General features: G+C 37.5%; 1 protein-coding gene across 8 annotated transcripts; it reads right to left on the reverse strand.

The window, feature by feature from the left end:
- Nucleotides 1–110: 110 nt before the first annotated feature.
- Nucleotides 111–15,574, reverse strand: plekhm2 (pleckstrin homology domain containing, family M (with RUN domain) member 2). Of its 8 annotated transcripts, none has more exons than XM_081386462.1 (21): nucleotides 15,451–15,572; nucleotides 14,409–14,515; nucleotides 14,203–14,312; nucleotides 13,196–13,295; nucleotides 12,998–13,085; nucleotides 12,256–12,430; nucleotides 11,753–11,812; nucleotides 10,556–10,826; nucleotides 8,093–8,827; nucleotides 7,899–7,968; nucleotides 7,714–7,737; nucleotides 6,748–6,838; nucleotides 6,589–6,653; nucleotides 6,424–6,512; nucleotides 6,207–6,339; nucleotides 5,320–5,510; nucleotides 5,163–5,228; nucleotides 3,413–3,572; nucleotides 2,873–3,052; nucleotides 2,527–2,643; nucleotides 111–2,227 (listed from the first exon to the last, which is right to left on the reverse strand). In XM_081386462.1, exons 1-21 carry the CDS (start codon nucleotides 15,508–15,510, stop codon nucleotides 2,090–2,092), a joined length of 3,030 nt encoding a protein of 1,009 aa, XP_081242588.1. In that variant the 5' UTR covers nucleotides 15,511–15,572; the 3' UTR covers nucleotides 111–2,089. The 8 variants fall into 8 exon arrangements, with proteins under 8 accessions (XP_081242588.1, XP_081242584.1, XP_081242585.1 ...); XM_081386458.1 differs by having other exon boundaries at nucleotides 7,714–7,824; nucleotides 15,451–15,556; XM_081386459.1 differs by having other exon boundaries at nucleotides 7,714–7,818; nucleotides 15,451–15,551.
- Nucleotides 15,575–16,267: the final 693 nt, after the last annotated feature.

Consider the following 16,267-nt stretch of genomic DNA (forward strand, 5'->3'; position numbering starts at 1 on the left):
AAAAAGCAATGCCACCTGACTGCAGAAATTCACCACCAAACAAGAGGAAAGTCAGAGCATAGATTGAAACTGACTCATTATTTTTATATCAAAACAACTTTTTTTTTTTTAAGATGCTTTCTCACCACCAACGGATCTACATACAAGGAAAGTAGCACTAGAGATTCTAGGGGTTCCTTGGAAAGAGGAATGACTGAAGTTAAGCTAGAATCTGGTTACTTTATTGTGAACTAACCTATTCAGGTAGTGTTTAATTGCCCTTGTCTGAAAGACATTGGATAAAGTGTTTTTGCATGTAGGAAACAAATGTAAGAAGCTACAAGAGGATTTTAGTTCTATAGTCCTGATGCCATTTGTTCCAATTCTGATGGGAATTAAATGCATGCAAATAATGTGTGATAATGTCACTGTAAATAGGAGTAGTTCATTATGTTTTGCCATTAGATGGAGCCATGACACCCGTTTTATTTGATTGAAATACCACTGTTGTAATTGTTCGTCTTATTTTAGGAATTATTCTAATTTCTCAGAGCGTTTCACTCCTTTCAAAAAACCAATGTCACAACAAATGCAGATATGTTATTCATACCTTTTCTCATTTAAAAAAAGTCATTTTTATTTATATTTGTTATCATATTAATGACATCTTTCAAAATGTACATGCAGCATTTAGTGTATTTGAGACAGAGTGTTAGAACAACATAATTGACTACTGTTGGTCACTCCCTTCAAAAAATAAAAAAAGAACTGAAAGTTAAAAAAAAAACAAAAAAAAAAAAAAAAACATAAAACCACATTTCACTTGTTAATGAACAACTGTATTCCATCATTGTCCAGCAATGTATTAGTTAAAATCACTGTTGACTGGAACAAACTTCCACATACCTGAGATTCTGCTTTCTGATTCCATTCATCACAGTCAGACAAAGATCCACAAGCTCGCTTTCTTTAAAACCACTCTACATTCTTAAAACAACTTTACAGTGTGTCACTGAAAATGGTATATTATATTTAATGTACGGAACTGGGAATGGCTTTGATAAAGCTGACAACACCTTGCGAAGAGTGCGACTTTACCAAATGCCTGATTGACTATTCAATTGCGAACGAAAATAAAAAATAAATACATTTTTCTCAAACCCGATAAAGTTGTGCTGTGAATGCTTATGTATGATCGTAAATCCGTTTAATGGCATGATAAAAAAAGAAGAAAAAAACTTTCAAACCTATCTTTCAACAAAAGTACAAACAGAACACCAACAAACGTGTAATTCTGAACTTTGTGCAACTCTGCTGTAATTGATTCCTTCACTTCTAAACATTGTCACTTTAGTTGCAAGAGCCTTAATAACTTAAAATGACATATTATAATTGTATGATCCCTAATACAGTATCTCAATACCTCCAGATTCTAACAAATTACTTCAGTCCATTATAACGGCGTTGACATGCTGGTACCTCACCAGTGTTAGCAGAACTGATTGATATTAGATATCTAAATGAAATCCAGACCAATTTCCCCTATTTCTTTCTCTCTGTTTTGAGTGTCTGTGCCAAGCTGCCATGCAAACCGTTATACTTTCAAATGGTTATTTTAAAGCAGCCAAATATTATCAATGGTGTAAACATTACTAAAATTCTCTTTCGCAAGTGCTCACAAAGCAGTTTGTACCTCTTTATACAGTACAGGCATGAACAGTGTCTGTCCATAGACTTTATACAAGGAAGAAAGGTGTAATTAGAAAAAAAAAAAAAAACTTTGACTATGCATTTACACTCTTTATAGTCCAAAAGCATGTAATGGTAGAGAACTACTAGATCTCAGAGTGTCTTTTTGATTTCCTGTAGCAGACTTCCACTTGTAAAAGCCTTAACTCCTTAAATATCTGTGCAAGGCAAGTGTAAACGAGGTCAGGCTTTATTATCGGTAGTTTGATATTATATGAGCCCACTTTGTTCAATATTGTCTTTGGTCTGGAGAGCTCACCGAGTCTGCTTGTACCTACGTAAACGGTAGGTTTGCTGGTGAGCTGACTTCCCAATGTTGTCCTATCCAATCCTGGGGCTCACTGTAGTGATGTAGAGGTCGTCAGCACCATGGTTCTCTCTCTGATCGACCTCTGTGAAGGCTGTCACTCCTCTGCCAGGCACTCTTCATCAGCTCCAGCGCCTCCCTGCACCTCTTCTGCACCGACGGGTCTAACACCGGCTTACGAGGCAAAGTCACCTGCACAAACGTGTAGAAATGCAGGCTGTTAATTAATGAAATAAATAATGAAACAAAAATAAAATGTGTATATTTAAAATGTAATTTATTCAAAGAGGAATTTTCAGCATCATTACTCCAGTCTTCAGTGTCACATGATCCTTCAGAATTCATTCTAAGCGGATTTGATGTTCTAAATGTAACCTTTCTTATTATCATCAATGTTGAAAACAGTTGTGCTGCTTAATATTTCAGGATTTATTTGAAATAGAAATCTTTTGTAACAAAAACTTTTGTAAATATGTTTGTGGTTTCTTCACCTGGTAAACAGCAGTCCAAGCTTGGCTCAATTCTGCTAGTAGCCGATCTCGCTCCTCACATCCGCTAAAATACAAAACCCATGGAGGGAGAAAGTGAGCACGGTCTTCTGCAAATTCCTGCAGAGAGAAACAAAGGGTGAGGAGTGCACAAGTTTAAAAAAAGACAGTTACAAGCTTTCGCATTCATAAACTATTGTGATTCATAATGACAAGCACACATTTCCTCAAACAGTACACCGACAAAAAAAAAATCTAAGGAACAGCCTATTTGTAGATGTGAAACTACAAACAGCAAACATCTGTTCACAGAGACATCTTACGCACTACAATCTGCACAAAGACTTACAATGACACAGTATTCTTTATCATCCTCCAGGCAAACAGCTGTGACATCGTTCAGATCAGCTCCTCCTAGAGAACGGAAAAAACTGGTCTGGCAATCCTGGTGACACGTGAGCAACTTCCTGTCTGTGAGCACAAGGCAACATGGAATACAGGGTGCAGGAGCTACTCCTTGTGGAATAATCTGAGAAACAAAAATATACAACATGTTTTGGTCAACATCTGAGGAATTCTGGTTAATTCTGTCAGGCTGGTCTTAGAAAACATCTACAACATCAACTAAAATGCAAATGTTGGCATGCCTGGAACCGTTGAGGAACAATAACACATTGTCATGTGGCGAATCTGAAAGCATTTCGATGCAAATGCATGAATGGAAAGAAGTCTCAAACGGTTGCATTTAGTCACACTTCCCAAAAAAATTGCAAAAGAGATCTTGAATGCTTGAATGATCTCCAGAATGCTTTGAAAAACATAAATCAAGATCTTCAGGGAAAATGCATCCAGAAAAAAAAAGGTTAATATGTGTGTGATGGTCGCTCACCCCTTTAGAGACAGACTGGCAGAGAAGCTGCATCCAGTCGGCCATTTCCAGTTCGTTTTCTGCACTGAGCTCTAATGGAGGATGATCCGTCAGAATCACCTGAAATGCATGAGGCTTCTCTGTGCTGTTTGAACGTCTGCAACCTCCACAGTGCCCTCCCCTACAGCAGAAACAGTGGGCATATTTCATATTGATATATTTCTTTCTTTCACAGTGATATTTATATTAAGTTGCCAAGAGTGAAATCTATGAAGTGGAACACAGCACTAGTAATGTAATCTGGATTACGTAATCAATCAGATTCCAAAAATAGTAAATGAGATTACATTTTAAAATACTTGGAATCAGTTACTTTTTTATTGATTACTTTGGAAGTATTTATTTATAATTTTTTGATTCTCCCTACTTCTTTTTATCTTTATTATCTTTAACATTTTCCTTTCTAAAAAAAGCCTACTGCTTATATACATTCAGAAGGTGTTCCAGGTTTGTGGAAATGCTCACACGGACCAGCCACTAGTCATGAGCCTATCACTGAAAACTGAGACCCACACAGCTTTTGATCACTGGATTTACAGAAATCAATTCACCTTTAAGTGTTTTCTCAACATTGCATATCTTATCAGCTCCTGACAAACACATTAATGATTTAAATTATTTAACAATTTATGACTGTCATTGGAAGGCTTTTGTCTTTCCAAAACATTAAAATGTACAAATTCACATCATTTCATCTTTGCATGCAATGCAGGGATTTCCCAACTTTTTTGTCAGTGGTTTACTTGTTTACTTGAAGTACCCCCTTAAATTTTAAGGTAATAAGATAAGTCAATATAAAATGAAGTCAATAATAATAATAATAAATAAAATTAAAGTTCATTTTATATTAAAATTAATAAAAATGCTAAATCATAAAACCTCAAATTAAAATAAATTATGTAATATTTAATGCACTTAAAGGAGAACTCCGGTCAATTTTAACATTGAGCTCATTTTTTTGTACATTTGGAGTGCTGTCAATACAGAGAACAACGACAAAAATCGGTGTTGCCTACACCGAGTTATTCTATTTTTAAAATTTGCACCCTGTTGACTTCAATGGGGCAAGTACTAAACCTGCTTTTAGCCTCTTAACATCCTTGATGTGTCATTGATGTCAAAATGATGTTATTTAAGCCAGCGCAAATACCTGTTTACACATCCTGTTTTCGGTAGAAGCCCAAAGTAGTCGATTGCCGAGTTCACGCGCATAGGTTTAGTTACCTATGATCACGCGCGTGAACTCGGCAATCGACTACTTTGGACTTCAACCGAAAACAGGATGTAAACACAGGTATTTGCGCTGGCTGAAATTACATCATTTTTATTCATATCTTTCACATCTACTGCAGTCAGATTCACCCGTGATCACTCTGAAGGAATCACTCACATGACCTGTGCACTTGTAATGACACATCAAGGATGTTAAGAGGCTAAAAGCAGGTTTAATACTTGCCCCATTGAAGTCAACAGGGTGCAAATTTTAAAAATAGAATAACTCGGTGTAGGCAACACCGATTTTTGTCGTTGTTCTCTGTATTGACAGCACTCCAAATGTACAAAAAAATGAGCTCAATGTTAAAATTGACCGGAGTTCTCCTTTAATGTTGTTGAAAATGAAGAATGGAATTTATCTTTTTTCTCTGTCAGTAACCGACCTCGATTTGTAAGTAATCTACCCAGCACTGCTGGAACTACAGCGGAAGCTTACCCCATGGTCACAGACATCAAAGGTGTAACATCTGTTCTCTCTGCATACTGATACAGGATGCCTTTGCTGCCAGGTGAACAGTAGATTAAGATTCAGTACACATGAACGGCTTGCTGAAGCACTGTCAAATAGTTTAAAGCACCAAACCCTTTTGTACCTGAGAACCAAGTAACAGCTTTTCCACACTTCCTTTCCCAAATAAGAGTTCCCAGCCCGGTACAACAGTGGCCCCTCTTTAGTGCTACTGGATTCTCTGGATCTGGACGGAGATGTAGGAGAAGCCACAGTCACATCCATGGGATCCTCCCAGTGAACCAGAGAATACAGCCGGATGCTCATCTCCGACAACTACACAAACAGAGTTAGCACAACATCAGTCCGAGCATGTGCATTTATTTAACTATTTGTTGTGCCAAGTACTTTTGAAATATCTTTCAAAAACAGGTAATTTGAACAGAAATTATGTTGTGTTTTTATAAGGCTCTATAACATTATTTTTAACTTAAAAAAAAGTGTGAGATGCTAAATTATAAAAAAATTATCTTTGAAATGTAATAATTCATGCATTAAAGTATAAATATATTGTGTAATAATGAATAATAATAATTATGATTCAAGCTCAAATGGCCTCCCTTAAAAATCATTTCAGTCCAAAAAAAACCTACTATAATTATGACAAAGCATGTAATTATGCTATTTGTGATTTTTATTTATAAACAGGAACTGGGAAACAAACAGAAACTATAATTATTGAAGAGGGATACAAAAAATGCATTCATTCTTGGTTTAATTTTTTTTAGCATTATAATCACATTCGATTATTTAAAAGCAAATAAAATTAATAATATCAATTCTATTCATAATAATAATAATAATATATTCATTTTAATAATATATTAATTGTTTGCAGAGGCCACCTAGTTGAGAACCTAAACCGTATGATCATTATAAATGCTTTAATTGTTATAGGAAGAGTCAGCAAAGTGAGCCAGAGTCTGCCAGTGTCTCATGCATTATTCAGGATGATAGATCTTCTCTATTTACCTCACAGTGTGTCTCTTGGCATACAAACTTAGAAAGAGCAAGTTTCTCCATGGTGGCGTCAGTGAGAACAGAGGGGTAGGGAGGATCCCTACAGCCGTTTTCCATGGCTGCCTTTAGCACAGTCAGAAACCAGCTGAGGAGAGAACAAGAAGAGATCCTCTTCAAAGACATGCATACTAATTCATCTCACATGTATGCTTCAATTTAAAAAACTCACACAGTCAAAGATGAGTCGGCTGTGTCCAGCAGGAACTGCCGTCTTCTGTTAGTGCACACCAGAGTGATGGTCTGCTGGTGAAATCCCACCTATGGCACAAGCAAGGGCTCTAATCTCACTGCAGCATGTCAAACTGATCATTTAGGCTTCAGATTGTTTACTCACAGAGATGTAGTCAAGCTCATTATAAGACACTGCCTCCTCAACACTATAAGGCTTCTCTGCTGCCCCTGAAAAATCAATGGGACACAACAACAAATGCAAACAAGTACTTTTGCAGACGTCCCTAACAATGTCCTGCTCTTCCAATGAAAATTTGCTGACCTTTTCGCAAGAGGTAAATGTAGCAGTCTGTCAACAGCAGATACAGAGGCTGCAAATCTCCTTCCATGTGGCCTGTGCTCATTCTCACCATCTGAAATAAATGTACAAATGCAAAAGAATCAATAGGATAGCACCGTTTAACATTTCATTAGAATGTCTGTGTTCATCATATTACACATTCATGTAATAGAAGCATTAAACAAAATGTTTAATTACAGGTAGGTCCATTTTATTTGAAGTAGGGTCTTGTTTACTTGTATTATTTCCCAGATTTCATTCATTCATTAATTTCAAGAGTCTCTTATTTCAGGACTAGCCTATATACATTTCTTACTACACAGACACAAAACCATTCACCACAAACTGTTTCAAAATATGCACACTACAATAGGATGTAGCATACTTACTCTTTGTATATGCATGATTCATGATTGTATGTTTATGTCATACCCAAATTTTTCCATTAACCATTGTGCATGTACACTTTCATTCAAAAGTTGTTGTATTTTTAAATAAATTACTTTTTTCCATAGAGGGTACATTAAATTGATGAAATGAGACAGTAAAGACATTTATTGACTATTTATACTATTCATCAAAATTTTTTGAAAAAATGTATCATGTTTCCACAAAAATATTAAGCAGCACAACCATTTCAACATTGATAATAATGAGAAATGTTTCTTGAGCAATATTATATATATCCACAAATTATTATTATTTCTGAAGGATCATGTGACACTAAAGATTGGAGTACTGATGCTGAGAATTCAGCTTTATTATCATAGGAATAAATTACATTTTAAAATACATTAAAACAGAAAACGGTTCTCTTAAATTGTAATAATATTTCACATTACTGTTTTTTTGCTCAAATAAATGCAGCCTTGGTGCATAGGAGACTTCTTTCAAAAACTCTTACCGACACAAACTTTTAAATGGCAGGGTATATATATGTGTATATACCTTTTTGGATTTTTCCATCTGATTCTGGGGGTCACAAATGTCATAGAATGTTTTAGTAAATTGGAAAAATGAGGAGATGTGGCCAAGAATTCTTGCACTAGTAAGCTGCAGCTTGGAAACAATGTAAAATTGTAAATACATAGGTATCCATTTAGTGATATTAATTAAATAGAATATAGTTTTACCTTACAGAGCTGTTCTTCATTCTCCCTGAAAACATGAATCATGAGCAGCAGCAGGTGATTATTATCCACCCTGTACAAACAAACAAAAACAAGTAACTTAACCTCATAATAAATCACAAATGGTGTCATTATTAGAGCTATTTCTAAGCCTAAAATCTCATTGGATAAAAGATAACCACAGTTTACAATCTCACTTGAACTCTGCAGCATGGGAGCTCTGTATTGAACAGTCTTTATCCTCCTCCTGCTCTTCTTCTGCTTCACTCTGTTTCTCCTGAGCTGACGTCTCTATTGGGATGGAGGGATCCTGCCTTGCGCCTGTTGTCTCTGCTTCTCCCTCATCTTCATCGCCAACAGGAACATCCTGCGGCACGCCATTCCCTGCAAAGTCATTGTGCCCACCACACGAGGCAGCAGGGTCTGGACTCTGGGAGGTAAAGCAGTAGAAGTCTGCAGGTGGCAGGGGGGCCTGCAGGAAGCAACGGCTTGGGTCCGGAGGTTCACCGCCCGAGTCCTCTCGAAAGGGCCGCTGATGGGGGGGTTCATCGTGACTAGTGCATATTCCCTCCTCACCTTCACGTGGTTGCCAGCTCTCTCCATCCAGAGAACCGTTCAGCCTGTCCATGACGTCACGGAGGGGTTGGCCCACACTGTCCATAGAAGTGTCCGTCATTTCAGGGAGCCTCAGTCCTGCCTCCAGGTCTTCATTGTCTCCTTGTCTCCCATTCATCATGCACTCGGCCCCAGGACCGTCTGGCCCCTCCAGAGGACCCCGACTGTCCACGTTAAGCTTGTCTACTATGTCTCTCTCAACCACTATCTGAAGGGATTCCTCAGTGTCAGGAGAGATGATATTCTGCTCACTGCTCACAGAGTCTGTCGACCCTCTTCCCCGTCGTTTCTTACCAGGCCTTCTGCGCCTTGCCATTCTGTCGCACAAAGATATATTTATGAAAACAAAACAGGGAAATGATCCATTCCTCTACCTAATGTTAAACCTATTTAGCATAGTGTCATTGGTAAATAAGAAACAAGAACACTATATGTAAGTGGAGTTTAAAGGTGAAGTGTGTCACTTCTGTGGCATTAGTGGTACCAAATATTGCAAAAATCATTTTCAATTGAAACACGGATAAAGTCAGATTTTCATGATATGTCCCCTTTAAATTGTATAAATCTCATCACCAAGTTAACGATCACATAAAAAAATAATACTAGCCTAACTAACATAAGCAAAAAAAAAAAAAAAAAAAAAACTCAAGCTCACTGAAGACAAGTAAACTGTCAGTGATAAAATACAGTGAACAAAGAAAATAATTAAAAGCAATAGGACAAAAAACTACAATAGAACAAAGACACTAATGAAATAGACCCCCAGCACCGATATTTGGTTTACAACAGTGTAACCAGTTCTAACGCAATGTTAAAAGTTGGAGCAAAGCATGCAAACTGTTCTGTCATTGCTGCACAGACGAGCAGAGCACTGAACACTATTTGACCAAAAAATGTCACAGCTGTCTTATAAAGACCTCAGGGAACTGTCAACTTGTGTAAAAGCTAAACATGACAGTACATGAAAGTCGATTAGATTAATCAATGTAACTCCACAACAACTACATCAATGTATCCACTTAACCATTCAGAAACGTCCAGTTGCAGTCTAAAAGTTTAACCTCTTCCTGAGTCTCTCTGTAAGGCTGCATTCCACTAAGGGTTATTTCTGAGATTTGACTGAAATTCGCAATTGTTATTGCTCGTGTAAAGGATCGGCCGTTCTGAACGGAGGCGGGGAGCAGCAGCTCATTTGCATTTAAAGGGACACACACAAAAATGTTGCGATGATGATCACAACCAAAAAGGGGCAACTATAATAAATGATCTGGGGGTTATTTTGAGCTGAAATTTCACAGACACTGGGGACACCATAGATTTATAATACATATTGTGAAAGGGGGCGTAATATGTCACTTTTAAAGTCCCAGTGAAATCAAAATAGACCCTATTTACTTTGTTAGCGCATATTACTAGTCTTGTGGTGAACAATTAATCCGTGCAAGTAAATAAAAATATATAAAAAAAATTTACCATGGTAATCTTTAATCAAAATCTGAAGTTACTTCCGGTCTGGAATGGCGTCTTTTTCTGATGACGTAGGTTTGACGGCTTGGGTTGAAAACGCTTAACCACTCCCCTCAAACCGTTAGTCTGCTATGAGAGATGGAGAGGAGGAGTGCTAAGTAAAACCCTGCCCTCTGTTCAATATTCTGTTTCACTTGGAAATACATCACAATACTGGAGAAAAGTCGTTTGCAACTTCCGGTTCACGGGGACTTTAAATTAAATTTTTATACCAAAAACTATTTAAAGCTAAAATAACTATATCGTTATCGTGAAATAAACGTAGTCATATTGTCATATCGTGATACAAGTTATTGGTCATATCGCCGACCCCCATCTAACAGATCCGAGCATTACAGACTTACTTGACTTCTCAAACTGCTCGCAATTTTTTTTTTTTCTAAATGTGTTTACAGTCTTTGGGAAGTTAGCCTATAAAAGGTTTACTGTTTTAGTGACACACTTCACCCTTTCAACGAATAATGTGTAATTGCCACTACTGTAATCCTACACCATTAGCTCTAATGCTCCAAACACACCTAATGACTTCCAGCTCAGTGCTGGTGATCTCAGCATCTTCTCCTGTTGTGGAAGCATGACGGCTAGACATGTGCACTGGGGTGACATCAGCAGAAGTGTTAGTGTCTGAGCCCTCTTTGAAGGGATTGTGCCGAAACGTAGGGCTTCGCGACAGAGACGTGGTCCTGATGGTGCGTGCAGAGGGCCTGATCACCACACAGTCACTGACAACAGTCTGAGGGTCCGATCCTGAGGAACGGGGCCCACTGACTGGATCGGTCAAGTCTCCCTCTGTCAGAAAACAACAGGAAACAACCATCTTAGACATGCAGGTATTAGTATGCAGGTATTAGCAGGCAGGATAAACAGCTACTGAATCATGACGAAAGCACAGAGAAATCCAACAAATGTAAGTTGTTTAGAAAAACTTAGCTTTCCAGCTACTTCCATTTCATCCTTTTATTTATCTAAAAATTATGGGAAAATAATCACAGACACTGCAAATTATTAAATCACTTTTTTTGCTGTTAATTTGCTGATATTTGCCTTATACATAAATATATTGCAGTACTGAAGACAGACATGTGCTGAAGCTCTTGCAATGACTAAAAGAGGATTAAATATAATTTTGATGTTAAAATTACTTTAGTGTCATATCTGCATTAAATACAATGAATTAAACTAAAAATAAGTATATTAAACTTTTACATCCTAACAAATAATTTAATATCATGCAAGCAAAGACTTGTTCTACATTTAAAAGACTGCTATTTGGCTATTACAGTCAGCATTTCATAATCATTAAGTTATGACTGATATTTGCCATAGAATTTAGGACTGGAAGCAGTTGGTTAAAATCCAAGCAGAAAACATGCAAACCAGCTGCCACACTGCTGCAGGTGCAATGGCAGAAAACCCAATCCATCACCAGACAGCGAGTTTCAGCTGCATCAGGCACTGTGTATGTTTTAGTACCATCCCAAAAGACCCTGCATCAGCGAAGGGTTGGGTTCTGTTTAGTCTAATACAGACCATAGGCACCAGCAACCCATCTATGAACCCTTCACAAGCACATTGCATATAACAGATTCTGCGCATGAAACAAACGTGCACTGAGTGAAACAGACATGCGCAATTCTGGTTAGTAGCTTTGCAAAGATGGATTGTATGGGATTGCAAACGTTAGATTGGGGAAGGGGGAAATAACCATGTCCCACCTTCCCAGTCTGCACTTGGCAATGACTGCAACACAGGGAAGATGTCACCAAAATCATAATCTAAAAAAGGAAAAATAAGACTCATCAATAGGCAGGAAAGAATGATGAAGTGAATGAAAGAAGGACAGAAACTGTAAGAGATCAAAAGTGTGTGTGAAACTTGGCATATGACAGGAACTAATAAAAACTGAATGAGACATTGTGACATAATGAGCTGTGAAATGTGTCACTGAATTAAATGAAAGCATTAATGTGTGAAGATAATGGTCACAGATTATTGAGCACTCACTGACACTGTCCTCATCTTTCATATAAACAATCTTAAAGATAACTGTCATCCTGGTGCAGAATAATGAATTATATCAATGGAAATATGCCACTTTGTAAAAGAAAGAAGAAAAGAGAAAGACAATATAAAAAAGTGTGAAAATAAGACACAGAGGTTGGAATAGTAAAAAACACAGTGGGAGAAAAAGATGGAGAATTGAATCCAAGCAGCTCACCTTCACTGGATGGGGCAATGGCGCTGTCGTCCCACTCAAGGTTTGTGGAGGTGAGGGAAGTGAAAGAGTGCAGTGACAGGCTATCAGAGCTTGGCAACCTCTCCTCAAAATCCAGCAGATTCTGAGGTTTGTAGTACTCTGGCATGTAAGGAGCAACATCCAGGTATGGCACATCCTGTCACAAATTAAAAAGTTAACCATTATTAGGACATGAAGATATCAATGATATATAATATATATACAATGATATAATAATATACATTTTTAAATAGACCTGCAGTATATTGTATATTATATATATATATATATATATATATATATATAGAGAGAGAGAGAGAGAGAGAGAGAGAGAGAGATAGAGATAGAGATAGAGATAGAGATAGAGATAGAGATAGAGAGAGAGAGAGAGAGAGAGAGAGAGAGAGAGAGAGAGAGAGAGAGAGAGAGAGAGAGAGAGAGAGAGAGAGAGAGAGAGAGAGAGATAGGGTGAGAGATAGAGATACTGCAGGGATATTTAAAAATGAACTATTGAAGGAATAGGACTGATAAAAAGGTGACAAAAAAAACTTTCTGACCTGTCAGAGCACCTAAATGATACACTCTCTCATATTTCTCATACTATTTTGAAACAGCTTGTAAAGAGCAGTCAGTTCTTGCACTATTAGGCAGATACTTCATGTCTAGGACATACAGTGGAACAGCCAATCTAATTCTAGACTGGAAAATGAATGAAGAGAAATACCAGTTCAAGGTCAAAGCGGATGAACTCCAGCCCAGAGACAAGTGTAAGAAACAGAGTGAGATGATCATGACTGCAAACCAACGCATTTCTGTAAAGGAGGAAACATACCACAAAAATCAGATGACCGCTTAAAGGAAGCACTTTTATGATCTGAAACCACAGAAGAACAATAATACATATTATCTCCAAGTCACTCACTTGTAATAGTATTTATGGAGCAGTCCTTGATTCTCTTGAAAAAGTCGGAGGTAGCTTTCTAAAGAACTTTCACTGAGTGCCAAGTAGAGCCAGGCACGACCTGTGGAACAACAACACAGCAGTCATAGTTAACTACGTGAAACAAGGCATCTTGAAGGGTTAGTTCACCCGAAAATTCTGTCAGTAATCACTCACCCTCAAGTTGTTCCAACCCCGTAAGACTTTTGTTCATCTTCGGAACACAAATTAAGGTATTTTTGATGAAATCTGAGAGCTGTCTAACTCCTCCATAGGCTTCTATGTTATTGAAACTGGCCATCCCAGAAAAGTTAGTAAAGACAATGTTTAAAACAGTCCAAGTGACTACAGTGGCTCAACCATAAGTTTATCAAGCGACGAGAATACTTTTTGTGCACAAAAAACAAACAAAAATAACGACTTTATTCAACCATTCATTTTCTTCTATGTGGGCCTCTGAGTGAGTTCAGCATCACACACATGACCAGCGTCGGCCAATAGTGAGCCTACGTGCTGACGTTACTACACTACGTGAACTCACATCAGAGGCCCACACAGAAAAAAATTAATAGTTGAATAAAGTCGTTATTTTTAGGGGGGTTTTGTGCACAAAAAGTATTCTCGTCGCTTGATAAACTTGTGGTTGAGCCACTGTAGTCACTTGGACTATTTTAAACATTGTCTTTACAAACTTTTCTGGGATGGCCAGTTTCAATAACATAGAGGCCTATGGAGGAAGTGATCCAGCTCTCAGATTTCATCAAAAATATCTTAATTTGTGTTCCGAAGATGAACAAAAGTCTTACGGGTTGGAACAACATGAGGGTGAGTGATTACTGACAGAATTTTCATTTTTGGGTGAACTAACCCTTTAATATATCTGCAAAAAAAAAAAATCTCACTGAACCCATACTTTTGAACAGTAGTGTACCATTATAAACCATTATAAAGCACATCACAGAATCGGGCGGTAAAGGTTTTGGTCTTACTTCTGCCAAGATTGGTAGCTATGTGCTGGAGTTCGTCAATCTGTCTGACGGCTTCTCGCCGTGTGAAGTGTAATACGAGGACCCAGTAACCTGATGAGATGTCCTGCAACCTTCAAGACACAGAAAAAAGAGAAGACCTGTGTGCTTCAAAATGTCTACTTAAAAAGTATTTGAATTTTCAAAGGCTGTGGTGCAGTCTGTCTAACCCATAAAGTAGAGCGTGATCCAGGTGTTCACACAAACGCTGAAGAACCCGGTCGTGATTTCTGATAGCTGGCGTCTCATCCTCACAGGCGGCAAAGTAACTCTGCAACTGCAGATCAAATGTTACAAATTGTTAAAGAATGATCACATGAACATGAATGAAAAATGCTCATCCTGTCTGGTAAATTTCTGAAGCGCACACAGCCATGACATTCCAAGCATTCCTTATCATTCTGGATGAACAACCTGAAATGTATAAAATATAAAGAAATATAAACTTTTCTTTCGAAATTCACCGCATTATGTGATTCACTGAAGAAAGTGGGGCTTTATGATTTGTAAGTCCATCATAAATCCATGAGAACGTACTAATGCCAAGCACCTGATGAGCTAAAATCTGAATGACTAAGTCTAAAGGCGGCAGGGTGTGTAAGTCACTACTATCCTGAATCACAGGTGCAAAAGACAGACCAAGAAAGAAAGAAAGAAAGAAAGAACAAACATTCTAACGTTGCAAACAGCAAAGAATCAGTAAGTTTATACAGAACAAAAAGACAGGATGACCTGGGATGGACCCATAAAATAAGTAGCAATAGCAAGCTATGTTTGTCCTATTAATAGGACCTCATTTGATCACAGGACTTCTTGACAGGGCCATAGTGTCACAGTTTTAATGTGTCTATGATGCACATGCAGTGAAGAAGAGTTTACTTGACTAAAGCCTAAAATGACTGTATCCCTTTCATGTAATTTTACTGATAAACAGATATTAACTACGCTATAAATACACACTATAAACTAGAATAGTCAATCTAGTGCAGAGACAGTTGACTGGCTAACCTGGTATTCCTTAAACCTTGAATTGAAAACACTGGATGTTATTCTTAAGATGCCAAGGCGTTTGTCTTCACCAAAACATAGCAGGAGGGGGAGGGAGGCCCAACTATTTTGATAGCGTAAACAGCAAAAATCTCAAACTAACCTTCAAATTATAATCTAGAAAAGGTCGATATATATCCTCGGTGCATGTATAGAGTTTCTTACCTTCTTGACGGAAAAGGAGATGTTTTCGAGGATCCTGTCTTTGACTTTGAGTTGATCCATGTCTGGCTCTGCTCTTTCTGCGGGTGTCAGCTGACGCGCGCTCCCGACTCGTGTTGTGACCACGGGCCACGAGCTTAGTGATGACGTTCATTTGTAGTTCTTGCGGTTTTCGTTTCGTAAGGTCTGTTGTCATTACTTGAAGAGACTTTCGAGTTTTGTTCTACAACTTAAATTACACGCGGTCATATTTCAATCTTGAATTTTGTAACAACTGTTTGTTTTAAAAACGTACGTTTCTACCAAGTCGCTACGTAAAGACTACGATCTATGTCGGTTTAATTATACGTCATTCATCAAGCACGTAATCTCACATTTTTGTCTGGCTAAAAGTTAAAATTACCCATTTTTAATAAAATTAAATATAACAGTTTGTAGCCAAGAAATCTAACTATCCTAGGAAGACTGCTTACATTTAGATATTTAGCAGACGCTTTTGTCCAACACGACTTACAAATGAGGAATATTTTATACACGAAATGATTATGTAGATTTGTATATCAATTCTTGTCTTTACATAAACGTGCAAAGAAATGTTTTTTATTATTATACGGATAACACAAAATTGAACTGTTCTAGCAAACAACCGATGTGAATGCGAGTTTGAGGTACAAAATGCTGATGATATCACCATACATCATACAAACAAGGGTGTTAATGATGTACATTACTATTCAAACGTCTGGTTTCAAGAAGATAAAAAAAAATCTAATACTTTTATTTAGTAAACATTTATAGCATTACAAAATATTTATATTTC

The sequence above is a fragment of the Scardinius erythrophthalmus genome, assembly GCF_964197995.2.
Source record: "Scardinius erythrophthalmus genome assembly, chromosome: 15".
NCBI lineage: Eukaryota > Metazoa > Chordata > Actinopteri > Cypriniformes > Leuciscidae > Scardinius > Scardinius erythrophthalmus.

Coding starts and splice junctions, on each gene's coding strand:
- plekhm2 (XM_081386458.1), bottom strand. CDS start 15,510: ATGGATCAACTCAAAGTCAAAGACAGGATCCTCGAAAACATCTCCTTT. Junction 14,313..14,408: donor GATCACGCTCTACTTTATGG/GTTAGACAGACT, acceptor TGTGTCTTGAAG/GTTGCAGGACATCTCATCAG. Junction 10,827..11,752: donor GCCAAGTGCAGACTGGGAAG/GTGGGACATGGT, acceptor GTTTTCTGACAG/AGGGAGACTTGACCGATCCA.